The sequence below is a fragment of the Glycine soja genome, chromosome 5 (genome assembly GCF_004193775.1).
Source record: "Glycine soja cultivar W05 chromosome 5, ASM419377v2, whole genome shotgun sequence".
NCBI classification, from domain to species: domain Eukaryota; kingdom Viridiplantae; phylum Streptophyta; class Magnoliopsida; order Fabales; family Fabaceae; genus Glycine; species Glycine soja.
This window is the reverse complement of record NC_041006.1, coordinates 16,028,041-16,046,930: the sequence shown is the minus strand read 5'-3', so window position 1 is coordinate 16,046,930 and position 18,890 is coordinate 16,028,041. Positions and strand designations below refer to the sequence as shown.

General features: G+C 34.5%; 1 protein-coding gene across 1 annotated transcript; it reads left to right on the top strand.

Annotated features, from left to right (window-relative positions):
* Positions 1 to 314: 314 nt before the first annotated feature.
* LOC114412368 (peptidyl-prolyl cis-trans isomerase CYP40-like) lies at positions 315 to 3,927 on the top strand. Its single transcript, XM_028376225.1, has 8 exons — positions 315 to 612; positions 702 to 1,202; positions 1,447 to 1,534; positions 1,643 to 1,695; positions 2,203 to 2,304; positions 2,658 to 2,733; positions 3,376 to 3,413; positions 3,512 to 3,927. Exons 1-8 carry the CDS (start codon positions 442 to 444, stop codon positions 3,563 to 3,565), a joined length of 1,083 nt encoding a protein of 360 aa, XP_028232026.1. The 5' UTR covers positions 315 to 441; the 3' UTR covers positions 3,566 to 3,927.
* Positions 3,928 to 18,890: the final 14,963 nt, after the last annotated feature.

The following is an 18,890-nucleotide window of genomic DNA, read 5'->3' as shown; positions in this document are numbered from 1 at the left end:
TTTATTATATATTTTTCTTTTTAATTAATAATTATATATCGATAAAAAATTATGCATTGATAACATATTTTTTTTATAATCATCAAATTATAAATTATTATATAAAAATTTATTAATTTTTAAAATAATTTAAACAATAATTTAAAACGTGTGGATAAACATTAAACTGTGTGATTGATTTAACCAAAGTATTTTGTTTATTCGTATTCTAGTTCTAGTGCAGACAAAGGAAAAAGAAAAGGCGCGATCAGTGACACGTGTGTCGACTAACCGTAGCGGTTTTGTCGCTGGCGGCACGAAAATAAAGGAGTTTGAAATTAGAAAGCGGGATTAGGGTTTTGCACTCCAGAGTCCAAACTCACCTGCTTCTTCCTCTTTTTTTCATTTCTCTTCAACTTCCTCTTCTTTCAATTCTCTTCAGTCTCTCTCCGCCTTCCCAAAATGGTGAACCCTAGATGCTTCCTCGACGTCAGCATCGGCGGCGAGTTAGAAGGCCGGATCGTTGTGGAGCTCTTCCACGACGTCGTTCCCAAAACTGCCGAGAATTTCCGCGCCCTCTGCACCGGCGAAAAGGGCATCGGTCCCAACACCGGCGTCCCCCTCCACTACAAAGTCATTCATTAATTCTACAAGCTGGTTTTGTAGGGTTGAGTTAGGTCCAAAATCCACATTCTAAGATTTGTCATCTTTGTTTAATGCAGGGCGTGTGTTTCCACCGCGTGATCAAAGGTTTCATGATCCAGGGCGGCGACATCTCCGCCGGGGACGGAACCGGCGGTGAATCAATCTACGGCGCCAAGTTCGAGGATGAAAACTTGGAGGTGAAGCACGAGAGGAAGGGGATGCTCTCCATGGCCAATGCGGGACCCAACACCAACGGCTCCCAGTTCTTCATCACCACCACCCGCACCCCTCACTTGGACGGAAAGCACGTCGTGTTCGGTAAGGTTCTGAAAGGGATGGGCATCGTTCGTTCCGCGGAACATGTTGTTACCGGGGAAAACGACCGTCCCACTCAGGATGTTGTGATAGTTAATTGTGGGGAAATTGCTGAAGGGGAAGATGATGGAGTTGTTAACTTCTTTAAGGATGGTGACACCTATCCTGATTGGCCCGCTGATCTCGATGTCAAACCCGATGAACTTTCTTGGTGGATGAGTGCCGTGGACGCTATCAAAACCCTTGGGAATGAGCAGTATAAGGTTAAAGCTTTTTTGTTATTATGATTGTACATTTTGTTATATAGTATTGTATTATAGTGCAATGTTTTGATAAAATACACTATGCACTTAACATTGTCATCCAACCACAAATTGTTTTTAGAAAATAGTCTATGCACTCTACATTGTTAGCTGATCACTCAGTGTATAATATTTTTTATACTGATATTGCATAGAAATTGAACTCCAATGTTTGAGTCTTATTTGCTTGTTTCTCACAAAACAGAAGCAAGATTATAAGATGGCTCTCAGAAAGTATCGAAAAGCTTTGCGCTATTTGGATGTGTGTTGGGAGAAGGAGGACATTGACCAAGGTCAACCTCGTTAGTTTCTTGCTTTCTTGATGGACTACATTGGTTACTGCTTTGCTTCTTCTTTATTATCTCACATCTTCATTCTTTTTCTCTTTTCTGACTTAGCAGAGAATAGCGCTGCCTTAAGGAAGACAAAATCTCAAATCTTTACCAACAGTTCTGTAAGTAATCAACTCTTCTGCCATCAGTTGCTAAGGCTAAAACATTATTGTTTATTGTCAAGGACCAGCTATGCAAAAAGCTCTAGTTGTTTAGGTAGAGGCTCGGCAATGATTAATGATGTATATCTCTAGCATTTGTGTTATTATACTTTTAGGGAATCACTAATGATGTATATTCAATTATAACAAGCTGATTTGATGATTGATTGTTAACTTATGGATCAGACCACCACCTATGAATGATTGTTTTATTAGGATCATGCATGTGTTTTTACCTGAAAACTTACTCTCAGGAAGTCAGGATCAGATTCAGATTGGGGAGGATAAGGGAATGGAGATAATAATAATAGATGTAACCATGAAAATGTGTTTTAATTATTTCTTACCTATGACTTGGTCTGCTAGAATCATAATGGAAGCCTTTCAGCTTTTTTTGTTGTTGTATATTAGTTTCTTTAATCAGGTATCTTACACTAATGACCAGAGTACTTTTGTTTGAATTTTTAGGCTTGTAAATTGAAATTAGGTGATCTACAAGGAGCTTTACTGGATTCAGACTTTGCGATGCATGATGGAGATAATGCGAAAGCTCTGTTTCGCAAAGGCCAGGTTAGTTGATATCTTCCTATGAAGAAAATAGGATGATGATGGAAGTGCTTGATACTGGCTACTGAATTGTATGCTCTGTAAACTGATATAATCTGTCATTGTACTTTTGAATTTATGATGGTGCTTCCTACTTCCTATATTTGTGTTTTATTTTATGCTAATTTTGATTAGACCTAAGCCTTTAGGTGTCTGAAGTGAACTGTGTGTGCGTCCTTGTTCTGTTTGCTTATGTGAATTGTTATACCTTTAAGTACCAACTACATAGGGGATACATCGTTCATGTACTTTGCGAACTGAACCATTGTCATGTATTCTGGTAATTTGTTGTTTATGTTTTGTTTGCTTAATCTCAGGCATATATGTTACTCAACGACCTAGATGCTGCTGTTGAAAGTTTCAAGAAAGCGTTAGAGTTGGAGCCGAATGATGGTAGTTGTCTATTTAAATTCTGAGTTTTTATTTTCATTCCTGGCTTGAGCTCATGTTATACATGCTTTGTAGAAATTTCTTTTCTTAAATCAATGGATTTCTTTTTCTTCACTGGGGAAGATATTGTTGAGGAGCAAATATCCTGGGTTCTTGATGAAGTTGTTTGGACTGAGGAGATTTTTCTCAGTTAGGACCATAGTTTTGTCTTACCAGGGTTGAAGTTGTCCACGATAATACGATACAATGCTAAAATGAGATCATAGTGTAGTATTTATTCTGCCCAATAAATTACTCTTTCCATTTCATGATGTTTGTCTTTAGTCCCTTTCAGTTTTCAGTATTATAAAATCATCCTGTTTGGGCAAATGGATCCCCTAAATCACGTTTTCCGCAATCACTTGAGTCTGAATTCTGAAGTCTCTTGGAAAAGAAACAAAATATCGGTGTGAATGGAATTAATGTTTACTTTAAAAAATTATGATTTTTGATGTTGTATTATAACGTGAAACAGAAGTGAACATATAGAGATCCTATTAATCATTAGACCCTGACTCTTTGATATTTAAAGTTTACTGGCGTTGTGAAATTAACCTATATGGTATTTCTAATAAAGCTTAATCCACTTGCTGCTATGTTCTGCAGGAGGGATTAAAAAAGAGTATGCCACTGCCAGGAGGAAGGTCCGTCATTTTACCTTTTGTTTTCTTTTATCATTTTACATGCCATTTATTTCAATATGATTTATTAAATTTATTCTGATTGCTGTTTTTGGATACAGGTTGCTGATAGACGTGATCTAGAGAAAAAAGCTTATTCTAGAATGTTCAAATAGAGTTTTTGCAGTAATGGTACATGTGGCTGAAAAATCAGATATTTGTGGGGGGCATGTCTATTACATAGTGAACAATTTCTGATTTTTCTGTCAGTAGTTATGAAAACATCCGATATAGTGCATGTTTTTGAGTTTATGCTTTCTAGATTGTGAAGTTGTGATAGTATTCATATCATCATACTTCTTTTCTTCTGTCAAACTCTTTGATCATCAAAGGTTAACTGGTGATTTTTTGTAAAAGAGCAGGCAGATTGAGACTTCCCAACTCACTTTCCCTGATTTTCTTTGCCTTTATCGTCCACAATCAGAAGTGTTTATGACAGCAAGTTAATCTCAAGACAGAACAACTCAGTAAAATTCAACTTTTGTTGATTTGAATTTAAGTGACATTAGCTTTATTAAAAATTTAAAGATTGCATTCTGGTGTTTGCAACTTAATTGTTGCTTTAAATATGTGGAGTCATCCACCTGATTTCCTTAACTTCCATAAAGACATTTTCTCATGTTATACAAAATGGATGACTTTTTCTTTATAGTTTTCATATTATTACTTCCTGATTTTCTGGACTGTTGTAGTTTTCCCCCTTTGGACTTGGGTAATGATTCTTCAGCAGAGGATTTGGGTGAAGCACTTGCTATTTTAGTTTTCACTTCCTCTTCAACAATTATGTCTTGGCCTTTTGCGTTCCTTTCTGTGTACGGTTGCCCCATTGTGTTTCTTTTGTTCATGCTCCATGATCTACTGGAGTACATATTCTTCAATCTTGATAACACCAACTCACGGGTAGCCTCAGCTGCGAGTTTTTGCTCCATGGAAACAGAAACACGCGAATTTGCCTGTGAAATCTTTGCTTTGGCTCTTCTTCTTAGGGCATAGTAGTTTTCATTAGTAAGCTGCACAACATCTCTGTGATTTTCTGAAAACTTGATATGTTGAAGAGCTTTGGCAGAAGATTCTTCCACAGCATCCGACTCCAGTAGCAAAGCTTGGAGAGTGAGATGCAAGGTTTGAACTGTCTGCTTCCTTTGATGCAGGGTTTGCCTCAGCTTTGCTAGTGCTTGCTTTTCTTTCTTTCCCTCAAGTTTGAGCCTTTCCATGTTCTTATGCGTGTAATCCAAAGCATTTTGGATGTCATGGATCATCAATTCTGTCTTGAGTTGATCCTCTCTTTTGGATTTGATGCTCTTGTGGATGGTCTCTAGCTGGGATTCCAACTCTTCAATGACAGCTTTTGATGCATTTGAACTCTGTTGAGCATTAGCAAGATTGGATTTCTGCTTCTCAAGTTCATCTATGAGAGGCTCGGAGTCGAGCCATGATTGCATGGAACTCTCTTTAGCTTTATTGAGCTCTTCCTTTACCTTGTCTAGTTCTGCTTTTGCAGCTTCTAGAATAATTCTTTGGTTCCCTTCCACTTCTTTTTCTTTGTACATGACTCTCTCTGATGTTTCCTCGTTTGACATGATAAAACCTTCTTTAGGCAAGATGTTCAAACTGTGTTATCCATTTATGTGGGTATGGTGAGTGAATTAATAATATAATGAGGCGACAATTATCTGTTGAAACCTCACTGTCATTTGAGATTTCCTAAGACTATTGTTGGAACGTTGCATGCTCATGTGAGATACCTATGAAGACTATAGTTTATGACGGTTCCCTTTGTCCTGTATTTTTGTAAATACTTGGTTATATACTATGCTGTGTGAATTGAGTCCGGTGTGCGAGTGAGTCCGGTGTGCGAGTGTATGCTTTTTAGCCGAGAGCAGTTTTACACAGGGAAAGATACTTCAGAATAAGGACGGTTGTAGAAGTCACATTAATATTTTTTTATAAATTTAACGTCTTTATTATTTATTTATTTTTTATTTCCTGTCTCAAAATAAATATCATCTTAATTTTTTTTTTACATAGACTAAGAAAGTTATACAAATGAAAAAGAATATTAATTTTACAAAATTAATATAATTGTATTAAAAAGTTAAAATGACACTTATTAAGAATATTTGGGGAGAAAAATAATTAATGTTACTTTGAAATGTTAACATAACATTTATTTTGGAATATTTTTTTATAAATTTTGGAACAGAAGTAATATATATTTACCTTTTTTCTTTCAAGGTAGTCAAACTTAAGTTTAGGACCAGAGGCAGAGAAAATATGTTAATTCTAAACTCCCTCAAATAGACTTGGATAAATTCTTTAAACTCAAACTCTTGACTACATGTAGGTATTTTTTTCCTATATAATTTAAATAAGTTTATAAGAAAATAATAAACACCCACCCTATTAAGAGATGGATTGAAGTGGAAGGATGTAAGAGGAAAAAAATTGATGTGAAACAAAGAGTGATAAGAAAAAAATAAGATGGAAAAGAATGTAAATGTATATTTATATTAATCCTAGTTTATAATTTGCACAATTTTTAATCCTAAGTGCTCTTTGTAGGGCAAGGTTACACTTATGTGTTTCTCTAAGTAATTGTTGGTCCAAGGATTGTTTGGAGTGTGGTGGAACACGAGTGAGGTGGTTTCACTTGTAAAGACTTTGATGTTTGAGTCAACGAAAGTATGGGATGATATAAATATATGTATATAGGTAAAGCTCATACCAATGTCGAATGATCTTAGAATTTATAGGCATAATAAATTGAGGCCTCTAAATCTAAGTTGAATACCTACATGGATAAGGTGGGTTCCTAGCAACGAGGTAAGTTTTAGCACGGGGAATCAAAGAAGTCTGGAATGACTATGGTTTTTGAGTGGAATTAATGATCATGAAGTTTGTAAGGACCATTCTGATAATGGGCTAACGAGGCATTGTGGTACATATTTTCTAGAGGGTATTACTTTGGGCACCTAGTAGTTTTACTGGGACACCCAACATCCTAGGTGAAAGAGCTAAAATGTCATTCACCCTATTAATATAAATATGGCTACAGTCATTCTTTCGTGCTACGCTTCTTCGTGCTATAGTAATTCCGCCGTTCTGTCGCAATGCTTCTTCCTTTGTGTTGCACTTCTTCCTCCTCGTGGTGGTCTCCTTCATTCTCCTTCTGCTTCTTTGCGTTGCGCTTCTTTCTCCTCGTTGTGGTTCTTCTTCTTCCTCCACTTTCCGCGCCGCTATTCTTCTCCTTTCTCTCCAACAAAAAAATGACATTTTCTGGAAAAACCCTATATGGATCATCAATCCGTATGATTCATATGGATTGCCAATCCGTATAAACCATACAGATTGATTCGTATGAACCATACGGATCGGCAATCCGTATGAACCATACGAATTGTTGATCTATATGAGTTTCTTTTTTGTTTTTTTTTGTCGAATATTTCTTTTTTCAATTTTTCTTCTTCTATTTTTTTTTTGAAATTTTTGATTTGTCAATTATTATTTAAATTATTTCGTAGTGTAATGTTGTTTTGTAATGTTAGAGAAATTTTATAATTTTTTTCTGATTTATATGTTAAGTATTGATTTTATTTATAAAAAAATATATTAGTTATTACTAAGATTAGATTATATTGCTAAAATTAATATTAGATTGGTGAAATAATTAATTTTCAATATTGTTATATTATATTTGTCTAACTTTAAAAAAAATTGAAACAAATATTTAAAAGATATTGAATTTGTTACTTATGAAAAATATTGAAATCATAATTGAAAATAATTTAAATTTTTTAGTTACAATAAATATTTAAATGAAATTTTTTAATAATTAAAATTTGTTATAAAAATATTGAAACATAATTTTTAATTGTACAATAAATATGTTAGTTATAAAAATTGTGAAACCAAAATTTAAAATTTAAATATGATAAGATTTTTAGTTTAAGATAATGATTGAAATCAAATTTTAAAATATATTTGATTTGGTATTTATAAAAAATATTGAAACCAAAATTTAAAATATGATAAGGTTGTTAGTATAAGATAATGATTGAAATCAAATTTAAAATTATATTTGATTTAGTAGTTATAAAAAGTATTGAAATCAAAATTTAAAATATGATAAGATTGTTAGTTTAAGATAATGATTGAAATCATATTTAAAAGTATATTAAATTTGTTAGTTATAAGATATATGGAAACCAAAATTTAAAATATGATAAGATTGTTAGTTTAAGGTAATGATTGAAATTAAATTTAAAAATATATTTGATTTTGTAGTTATAAAAAATATTGAAACCAAAATTTAAAATTTAAAATATGATAAGATTGTTAGTTTAACATAATGATTGAAATAAAATTTAAAAATATATTAAATTTATTAGTTATATGAAATACGGAAACCAAAATTTAAAATATGATAAGATTGTTAGTTAAAGGTAATGCTTGAAATTAAATTTAAAAATATATTTGATTTTGTAGTTATAAAAAATATTGAAACCAAAATTTAAAATATGATAAGATTTTTAGTTTAAGATAATGATTGAAATCAAATTTAAAAATATATTAAATTTTTTATTTATAAGAAATATGAAAACAAAAAATTAAAATACAATAAGATTGTTAATTTAAGGTAATGATTGAAATTAAATTTAAAAATATATTTGATTTTGTAGTTATAAAAAATATTGAAACAAAAATTTAAAATTTAAAATATGATAAGATTGTTAGTTTAAGATAATGATTGAAATCAAATTTAAAAATATATTAAATTTGGTAGTTATAAAAAATATCGAAACCAAAAGTTAAGATTTAAAATTTATTTATCAATCCATATGTTTTAATTTTTTAAAAATTATTTTTTATAAATTTTTTATTCATTTAATTTATTTACAAAATTTAATAATTAAAAAAATTTGATATTTAATTGAATGATGTATTTAGATGTTTATTATAATGATTAAAAATTAAATAAATATGATGTTTAATTGAATGATGTATTTAGATGTTTTTTTATAGCAATTGATAATTAAATAAATTTGATATTTTGTTACATTTGTTAATACTTATGAAACCTATCATTTTTATTTATAATTTATAAATGTAAACAAATTAATTATTATATAAAAAATAATCATCACAAAATTTATTATGTTAATTTACATATACATTAAATATAAATTAGAAATTTTAGTGTTATATATAACGACAATATTTGTTTATAACATAACATGTATATTAGCTCAATATGCTTGAGTGTTGCATTAACAATGTAGGTGACACAAGTTCAATCCATTCTTGGACCATTACCTTTAAATTAAATCGTAAATTATATTTTTTAAAAAAAATAAAAAAATCCTATGGGCCATGTACTTTGCTTATCTCTCCTTCTCCGATGACGAAAACTGACCAAACATCACCGTATACTCCTCACAAAGGCACGTACACCACCGGAGACCATATACGCTTCCAAACTTCCCTTAACGGAAGCAAGTTACACTAAGTGACGGAAATTTTGTGAAAAAAAATGGCACTGCAGAAATGAAAAAATCTTGCTACTATTTATAACCGAAAATACCATAAGGGTAGTTTTGGCATTTTGGAAAATTTCTGGGTGCCCCAGCAAAAAGGCTGAGTGCCCTAAGTAATTCTCTTTTCTAGATGAAGGCTTAACCTTTGACGCATGATGAGATACTTCTTAGACTGTCTAACTTGACTAATGATTTTCCCTAAAAAAAAACTTGAGTAATTATTAAGAATGACAAAAAAAAAAAGTAGCACCAATGAGTAAACCCTTCTATAGATTAAAATTGTTAGGAATAATTCAAAGTTTAAAATAGGTTGTAAACTAAAAGTTAGTTAGAAAATTGGTTGAGTTTGTTTCTCATAACCAACAATAGTTACTTTTCACCTGCCATATAAGCAAGGTCTTTTCTGTAACACATAATAATCCTTTGATCAATATACAATTCTATTCATTCCTTCTAACTGTGAGTAATTGTTAACATGGTATTCAGAGCTTATACGAACCTGACATGCGAAGATTAGAGAAAAAAAAATAGAGCAAGTTTTTTGTTGACACCAAAAACCAAGAGAAATCTTTTCTTTTTGAGATTCTTTCTGTGAGAACTGTGACCCGTGAGTGATTCTTCATTGTTTTTCACCATCATATTCGTGACTGTGGTGGCTGAGTGGAGTTCTTGGTGTTCAAGAACGTGTATAGAGGAACCTCTGAGATAGCAACAGTGTATAGGAAGGTGAAGAAGGATCAAGGTGCAACATAGCTGGCTCAAGCAGTATCATTCAAGGATCCTTACCTGTTTTCGATGGAAAATTGTTTGATGATTGGAAAGTCAAGATGCTGGCAGTTTTTGGCTTCCAAGATGTATTCGAAGTGGTGACAATTGGGTTTGAAGATCCTGGAAAGAATGCCACTGAAGAACAGAAATTGGCCCTCAAATAGCAACAAAAACTTCATTGCAAAGCTCGATTTCTCATCTACCAATGTGTGAACTCAAAGATTTTCAACTAGATCTCGAAGGCCTCTACCTCTAAGGAAGCATGGGAGATTTTGATTAAAATGTATGGCGATGGAGAAAAGAACAAGAAAGTGAAGCTACAAACTCTGAGAAGGCAATATAAACTGCTTTACATGGAAGAGAAAGAATCGATTGCAGATTACTTTGATAGGATTCAAGAACTGGTCAATGCCTTGAGGTCATGTAAAGACAAGATCTCAGATGAACAAGTGGTAGACAAGATCTTGAGGACTTTGCCACCACGATTTGATCATGTGGCTGTTGCGATTGAAGAGTCAAGGAACTTAGATATCATGGAGATTGAAGAATTGCAAAACTCTCTTGAGGCACATGAAATGAGGATCAATGAGAGAAGATCCAATCAAGAATAGGCACTTCAGGCATGATCCACTTACAAAGGAAAAGGCAAAGGAACATGGAAAGGAAATAAGTCATGCACCAATCAGAAACACCAGAATCAAGGATCTAATGCAGGTAGTGAATCCTCTAAAGGAAAGAAAAGTGATCAATCACAGAAGCAAAATGATAGCTCCAATGGCAGCAAGGAATGGAAGTTTGACAAGAGGAAAGTGAGATGTCACAACTGTCAAAAGCTTGGTCATTATGCACGAGATTGCTGGCAAAGAGAGGGTGCTAAGAATAAGCCCAATAATCAGGCAAACTTGGCGCAAGATGAAGGATCAGATTCTAAAGTTGTAATGCTCATGGCAACCACAAGCAATGAATCCTCTAATGACACTTCATGGTACTTGGATTCTGGCTTTTCCACTCATATAACAGGGAGAAAGGAATGGTTCATTAGTTTGGATGACTCATCAAAGAGAAAAGTTCGTTTGCAGATGATAGCAACCTCACTGCAGAAGTCATTGGCAGAGTGGCTTTCAGAGACACAAATGGAAAAGGAACAGTCATTGAGGAGGTTCTATATGTGCCTAGCCTGAAGACAAACCTGTTGAGTCTTGGGCAACTACTGCAAAAGGGATTTGTCATGACAATAGAGGACAATTGCCTCAAGGTATTTGACAGAAATCAGAAACTTGTCATTCAAGAAAATCTATCTCAGAGCAGGATGTTTCGAATTGGGATGAACATTCTAAAGCACCAGTGCTTTGCAACCTCGAAGAATAAGGAGGAATGGCTGTGGCACCTCAGGTTTGATCACCTCAACTTCAAGGACCTACACCTACTTACAAGCCACAAGATGGTTGAAGGATTACCCCAGATTGTAGTCCCTAATGACGTGTGCAAAGAGTGTATTGAATGCAAGCATACCAGAGGAAACTTCAACAAATTTATTCCTACCAAAGCAACTGAGAAGCTAGGGGTCATCCATTCTGATGTTTGTGGTCCTATATAGGCAGAAACTCCTGGAGGCAGTAGGTATTTCATCTCATTCATTGATGATTTGACTAGGAAGATCTGGATTTATCTGATTAAAAGGAAACATGAAGTCCTAGATGTCTTTAAGAAATTCAAGTGCTTAGTTGAAAAGCAAAGTGGAAAAGTGATTAAGATTCTAAGAACTGATGGTAGGGGTGAGTATGTGTCAAATGAGTTCAAGGAATTGTGTGAAAGTGAGGGGTTAATTCATGAAGTTACAACACCTTACACGCCTCAACACAATGGTACAGTTGAGAGAAGGAACAGAACTCTGCTGAACATGGTGAGATGCATGCTTAAAAGCAAAAACCTGCCAAGTTTCTTGTGGGAAGAAGCTGTATCAACCGCTGCATACATTTAAACAAATCTCCCACTAAGAGATTGATAGATATTTCACCAGAAGAAGCATGGACTGGAGCCAAACCAAGTGTTACTCATCTAAGGATATTTGGGTCAATTTGCTACAAACATTTTCTTGATCAGTTAAGGAGGAAGCTTGATGATAAAGACATGCCACATATTCTAATTGGTTATCACTCAACTGGAGGCTACAAGCTGTATGATCCAGGAAGTGGTCAAGTGTCCATTAGCAGGGATGTTATCTATGATAAAAGTAGAAGCTGGAATTGGAATTCAACCTCTAGTGAAAGTCAATCCAAGATACTGTTAGAAGAAGGAACACCTTCAGCTGCACCAACTATTAACAAAGTTCTTGGCATAAGAAGATCATCAAGGACAAATCAAATACCATTACATTTGAGGGACTATGAGCTGTTTCAAGATTCAGAAGTCAACTCAGAGGGAGAATTGGTTCATTTTGCACTCATAGCAGAAGTTGAACCTGTTGAATTTGACAAAGCAGTGACTAATGAGATGTGCTAAAAGCTATGAAGGAGGAGCTTAACTCTATAGAAAAGAATCAGAACTGGGAATTGGTGGATCCTCCTTCAAATAAGAAGCCTATAGCACTAAAATGGGTCTATAAAGTGAAAGTTAACCCAAAGGGAGAAGTGGTAAAGCACAAGGCCAAACTTGTAGTAAAAGGTTTTTAGCAAAAAGCAATAATCAATTATGGTGAAGTCTATGCACCAGTAGCTAGAATTGAAACTGTCTGATTTGTTGTAGCCATTGCAACTAATGCTAACTGGTCCATGCATCAACTAGACGTGAAGTCTGCCTTCCTTAATGGTCCATTGTAAGAAGAGGTTTATGTGTTTCAGCCATAGGGATTTGTAGTTAAGGGTGAACAAAACAAAGTGTACAAGGTGAAGAAGGCTTTGTATGGCCTTAAACAGGCTCCAAGAGCTTGGAATAGGAGAATTGATAGCTTCCTGTCACAGATTGGCTTCAAGAAATGCACCTCAGAACATGGAGTTTATGTGAGATGTCTACAAGATAGTAAATCAAAAACATTGATTGTATGCCTATATGTTGATGACCTTTTGATTACTGACAGCAATGAAGAAGCAATTGTTGTATTCAAAGGTCAAATGATGAATGAATTTGAGATGAGTGATCTGGGACTCCTCTCCTATTTCCTTGGAGTGGAGTTTAGAATGACTCAGTATGGTACAGTAATGCATCAGTCCAAGTATGCAAAAGATCTACTGAAGAAGTTCAATATGCAACAAAGCAATCAAGCAGAGGTTGGACTTGTGTTAGAGAAGGAAACATATGAAGAACTAGTTGATCTTACTCATTACAGAAAGATAGTTGGTTGCTTGAGGTACTTATGTAACACAAGGCCTGATTTAAACTTCAGTGTTGGGATAATCAGTAGATTCATGCAAGAACCAAGGCAGTCTCACTTGCTAGCTGCTAAGAGAATTATGAGATATGTTCAAGGGACAACCAATTTCAGAATTCTATTTCCAAAGGGTGAAGTTGACATAGGATTGAAATTGATTGGATATTCTGACTCCGACTGGTGTGGAGATAAAATTGACAGAAAAAGCACTACAGGATACATCTTCTTTTATGGAGGAGCCCTAGTTTCTTGGTCCTCCACCAAGGAACCAGTGGTAGCGTGGTCATCCTGTGAAGCTGAGTATATTGTAGCCTCAGAAGCTGCATGCCAAGCAGTGTGGCTGGATGCCTTGATGAAGGAATTGCAACTGGAAAAGTCATGTAAAGTGAAGCTGTTGGTAGACAATAAATCTGCCATTGATTTAGCAAAGCATCCGACTTCTCATGGAAGAAGTAAACACATAGAAACAAAGTTCCACTTCTTAGGAGAGCAAGTCAGCAATGAGAAATTGAAGATTGAACATTGTAGAACTGAAATTCAGCTTGCAGACATGCTCACTAAGGCTTTGAAGCTAGAAAGGTTTAGATGTTTAAGAGATTCCATTGGAATTGTTTGTGTAAATGCAAATTTGAATTAAAGAGGAGTGTTAGGAATAATTCAAAGTTTAAAATAGGTTGTAAACTAAAAGTTAGTTAGAAAATTGGTTGAGTTTGTTTCTCATAACCAACAGTAGTTACTTTTCACCTGCTATATAAGCAAGGTCTTTTCTGTAACACATAATAATCCTTTGATCAATATATAATTCTATTCATTCCTTCAAACTGTGAGTAATTGTTAACAAAAATATAACTTAAAAATTATCTCGTAAGTAAAATATATAATATTCTCTATTCGCCTATTAATGGAGCAAGTAAAAAGTCATTAGTGTTTATGGCTATCAATAATTTGAAATTACTTAAATGGTCCTAATTATATATAAAGTATGTTGTTCTAATTTGATTTTGTTATAAATATATGTTTAAAATTATTATTTTTAATTTTTAAAACACTATAAAAAAGTTAAGTGCTTGATTTTTTTTTTTGTTTAAAATAATTATTTAACCTTTTCGCCTTTATACTCCGACCTACTTTTAAATACCCACTAATATTTGTAACTTAAAAGAGGAAAAAACGTAAACTATATTTTTGAAAAAAATAAAATCCTATGGGTCATGTATGGATTGAGAATCCGTAAACCCAATACAGATTGACAATCCGTATGTGTATACCATTTTTTGTTTATCTCTTATTCTCCGATGACGAAAACTGACCAAAAATCACCGTATACTCCTCACAAACGCACGTACACCACCGGAGATCAAATATGCTTCCAAACCGCCCTTAACGGAAGCAAGTTACACTAAGTGACGGAAATTTTATGAAAAAAATGGCGTTGCAGAAATGAAAAAATCTTGCTGCTATTTATAACTGAAAATACCATAAGGATATTTTTGGTATTTTGGAAAATTTCTGGGTGCCCCAGCAGAAATGCTAGGTGCCCGAAGCAATTCCCTTCTCTAGATGAAGGCTTGACCTTTGACGCATGATGAGATACTTCTTAGGCTGTCTAACTTGACTAATGATTTTCCCTAAAAAAAAAACTTTCGTAATTATTAAGGGTGACAAAAACAAAAGTAGCACCAATAAGTAAACCCTTCTATAAATTAAAATATAACTTAACAATTATCTTGTAAGTAAAATATATAATATTCTCTGTTCGCCTATTAATGGAGCAAGTAAAAAGTCATTAGTGTTTATGGCTATCAATAATTTGAAATTACTTAAATGGTCCTAATTATATATAAAGTATGTTGTTCTAATTTGATTTTGTTATAAATATATGTTTAAAATTATTATTTTTAATTTTAAAAACACTATAAAAAAGTTAAGTGCTTGATTTCTTTTTTGTTTAAGATAATTATTTAACCTTTTCACCTTTATACTCCGGCCTACTTTTAAACACCCACTAATATTTGTAACTTAAAAAGAGGAAAAAACGCTTAAATTTTGAAGTGTATTTTTTCATCCAATAAAGTTTTGAGGTGTGTTCTTTTATTCATTTTTTTTTAAAGAAAGGGAAGAAAACCCGAGACAACTAAAACTGGTCCGGAAACACGGTTGAAGCAACATCCGCCATTACAAGGCTATAAAGAAATTGAGGAGGGACAACATAAAAAACTCTATATGTTGATTAATTAAAGACAATCCATAATTGGTAAGACTATTTGTGACTTGATTCCCTTCATGCAAAGTGTGCGTCCATTGGAAGGAGCGTCCCCTAGAGCTAAATTCTAAGATACTCTGCCAAATGCTATAACAAGGATGATGATCAGGACATTCACTCGGCAACTGCTGAATGGCCAACAACGAATCAGACTCCTCGATAAATCTTTTAAAGCCATGACTCTAAGCTGTTTGAATGCCAATCAAAATAGCCCAAGTTTCAGCTATTAACACCGAACAAGATCCAATGTCAAAAGAATAAGCAAAAATGACATTCCCGAAATGGTTGCGGAAAACGCCCTCAATGAAAGCTTTCTTGCATTGAGGTTGGACAGAAGCGTCACAGTTTAGCTTGAAAGAATCAGAAGGAGGGTGTCTCCAACTAACATTAACAATGTTGTTCTCACAATTTGGCCTAAGCATCAAGCTAGAATGGTAATCATTGCTGACATATATTGCATCTACCTGTATCCAAAGGTGCCCAATAATCTCCATAGGCTGCCTTCTATTTCCCTCAAAAATACCTTTATTTCTATTTTGCGAAATCAAGTCCAACGCAACAGCAAAAATTAGGCCCCATTCGCTTCTATTAATCACTTCCTCATTCTTAAGATTAGAAACCAACCAAACCTTAAAATCTTGTTGGAAGAAAGGAGTGCATAGCTGCGGGAAGAAGAAAATACCAAACTGCTCTAGATGCTAGCCAATTTCGAAAAATATGATCCTCACATTCTAAATCTGCACCACACTCTTGACAAGAAGAATTATTAGTTAAATGTCTCGAGTGCCTAACCTGGTTATAAACCTTCCAAAGCAAAAACTAACACGTTCAGGCCCTCTTGATGGAAGCTTGCTTGTGGAGTTTCTATGGAGGCTGGATCTTTGAGCTTCAATGAGGTCCTTCAATGGTGATTTTACACCATGGAGATGCAGCGGAAGGCAAAGGAGAAGAGGAGAGGGGAGACACCATCCACTAGGGAATAAGTCAAGGAAGAAGGAGCTTCACCATCAAGAATTGCCTTGGATAAGAAGCTTGAAGAGGATGCATTAATGGAGGAAAAGAAAGAGAGAGGGGGGAGCACGAAATTGAAGGAAGAAAAAGGGAGAGAAGTTGAAATTTGAGTTGTGTCTCACAAGACTTTCATTCATCAAAGTTACAACAAGTGTTACACATGTCTCTATTTATAGACTAGGTAGCTTCCTTGAGAAGCTTTCTTGAGAAAACTTCCTTGAGAAGCTTCTTTGAGAAAACTTCCTTGAAAAGCTAAAGCTTAGCTACACACACCCCTCTCATAACTAAACTCACCTCCTTGAGAAGCTTCCTAAAGAAGCTAGAGCTTAGCTACACACACCTCTCTAATAGCTAAGCTCACCTCCTTGAGATGAGAAGCTAGAGCTTAGCTACATACTCCCTATAATAGCTAAGCTCACCCCCATGACAAAATACATGAAAATACAAAAAAGTCCATACTACAAAGACTACTCAAAATGCCTCAAAATACAAGGCTAAAACCCTATACTACTAGAATGGCCAAAATACAAGGCCCAAACGAAGGAAAAACTTATTCTAATATTTACAAAGATAAGTGGGTTCATACTTAGCCCATGAGCTCGAAATCTACCCTAAGGCTCATGAGAACCCTAGGGTCTTCCCTTGGATCTTTGGCTCAATCTACTTGGAGTCTTCTATCCAATGCCTTTGCGGGGTAGGATTGCATCACCTCTCCAAGACCATATGACTTTGAAACTTGGATAAATTAACAAATCATCATTCCTAGTCACACGTGTAATCTAAACCAACACTTAATTTTCCATTTGTTGCTCCTCCCCACGCCAGCTTGTCAGAATCTTTAGAAACTTTAGGAGGTGGAATAACTCTGATACAATCAATATTATAAGAACTGAGATAAGGTTGTAATTTCCGCAAGTCCCAATTTCCATTAATATTAATGTATTGACACACCAAGTTAGAACTTTGGTCTTCAGGAACATTATTAATAGCTCTATCCAACAAGTTTCCTCCATGGGGAACCCAACAGTGATACCAGAATTCAACAGAAGCGCCATTACCTATATTCCATCTAACATTCTTATGAACCTGCTCCCAACTACCACAAATACCATGCCAGAGATTATAGCCAGGTCAATTCTTATCAATGTAGGGTAAAATGCCATCTCCATATTTATACTTTGATCTGAAAATCCTCACCCAAAGATCATCATGTTCTGAGCACAAATCCCAACCAGCTTTCATCATAAAGGCTGAGTTAACCTTCATAGAGGACCGTAATCCCAATCCTCCTACATTCTTAGGCTTACAAATTTGATTCCAAACCACTGTATGAATCTTTCTCTGGTTATTAGAGTCACCCCATATAAATTTTCTACATTTTTTATCCATTTCATCTCCCCATATAAATTTTCTGCACTGTTTGAATCTTCCATTAACGACCTTAACCTTAACCTTTGAGAAATAATATTCGTAATCACCTTATAAGAATCATTGCAGAGGTTAATAGGTCTGAAATCTTTCATCTTCACATTTTCCACCTTGGGAATAAGAGATTTAAGTGTATCATTAAGTCCCCCAATCAACCAAGGCTCAACAAAAACCTTCTACACAAGACTACAAAGTGCTTTGCCCACCATATCCCACTGGCTCTGGTAAAACACAACTTGGAAGCCATAAGGGCCAGGTGCCTTAAAGGCACCCATACTTCTAATTATTTTGTAAACTTCTTGAAAAGAAACATTATCCTTAAGAGCATTCAGAACATGATTATCCTGAGTTGTAAAAATACATAACACAAGATACTCTATGTACTCTTCTTCCTCAAAATTTTTTTCCTATAATAATCAGTAACATGTTCCTTTATCTAAGAAGGTTCTAAAATCTAGTTACCAACATCATCTTGGATCATATGAACTTTGTTACATCACTTCCTAATAACAGTAGTACCATGGAAAAATTTACTATTACAATCACCAAAGGCAAGCCACTTAGAGCGAGATTTTTGGAACCATAAAATCTCTTCTTAAAACAAAACTTCCTCATGTTCCTTCCACACAGAAGAAAAAACACATCTATAGAATGCACATTTCCACCACCACCCAATTGTCAATTCAACTTATCCAATCTCTTAATCAATTTCTTCTCCAAAAAAAAAATATTGCCAAAACCTTCTTTGTTCCACCTCTGAAGTTCCCTTCTAAAATTATTTAGAAGATCATTCCAGGGGATGAAGGGGTTCCAATTACTACGGACAAGTCTTTGAAAATCATTATGAGTGATCCATGAAGCTAAGAACCTGAATGACAATAACTTCTTAGAACAACATGACCAAACACTACTCCTTGTCCTTCTAAAAAAAACGTAACACTGATGCCTTATGCTGCAGAGATCACCACAATTATACAAAGAAAGAATGAATTGTTCATGTCACAATATGACCAAACTTTACTCTTTCTGTCGAAGGTGGGTCCTTATTGTCCCTCTTCCTTCTTCACTTT

What these genes read in the sequence shown, in the direction of transcription:
- LOC114412368 (XM_028376225.1), top strand. Translation starts at nt 442, where the DNA reads ATGGTGAACCCTAGATGCTTCCTCGACGTCAGCATCGGCGGCGAGTTA. An exon ending in AAATCTTTACCAACAGTTCT is followed by an intron (nt 1,696 to 2,202) that starts GTAAGTAATCAA and finishes TTGAATTTTTAG; the next exon opens with GCTTGTAAATTGAAATTAGG. An exon ending in CTCTGTTTCGCAAAGGCCAG is followed by an intron (nt 2,305 to 2,657) that starts GTTAGTTGATAT and finishes GCTTAATCTCAG; the next exon opens with GCATATATGTTACTCAACGA.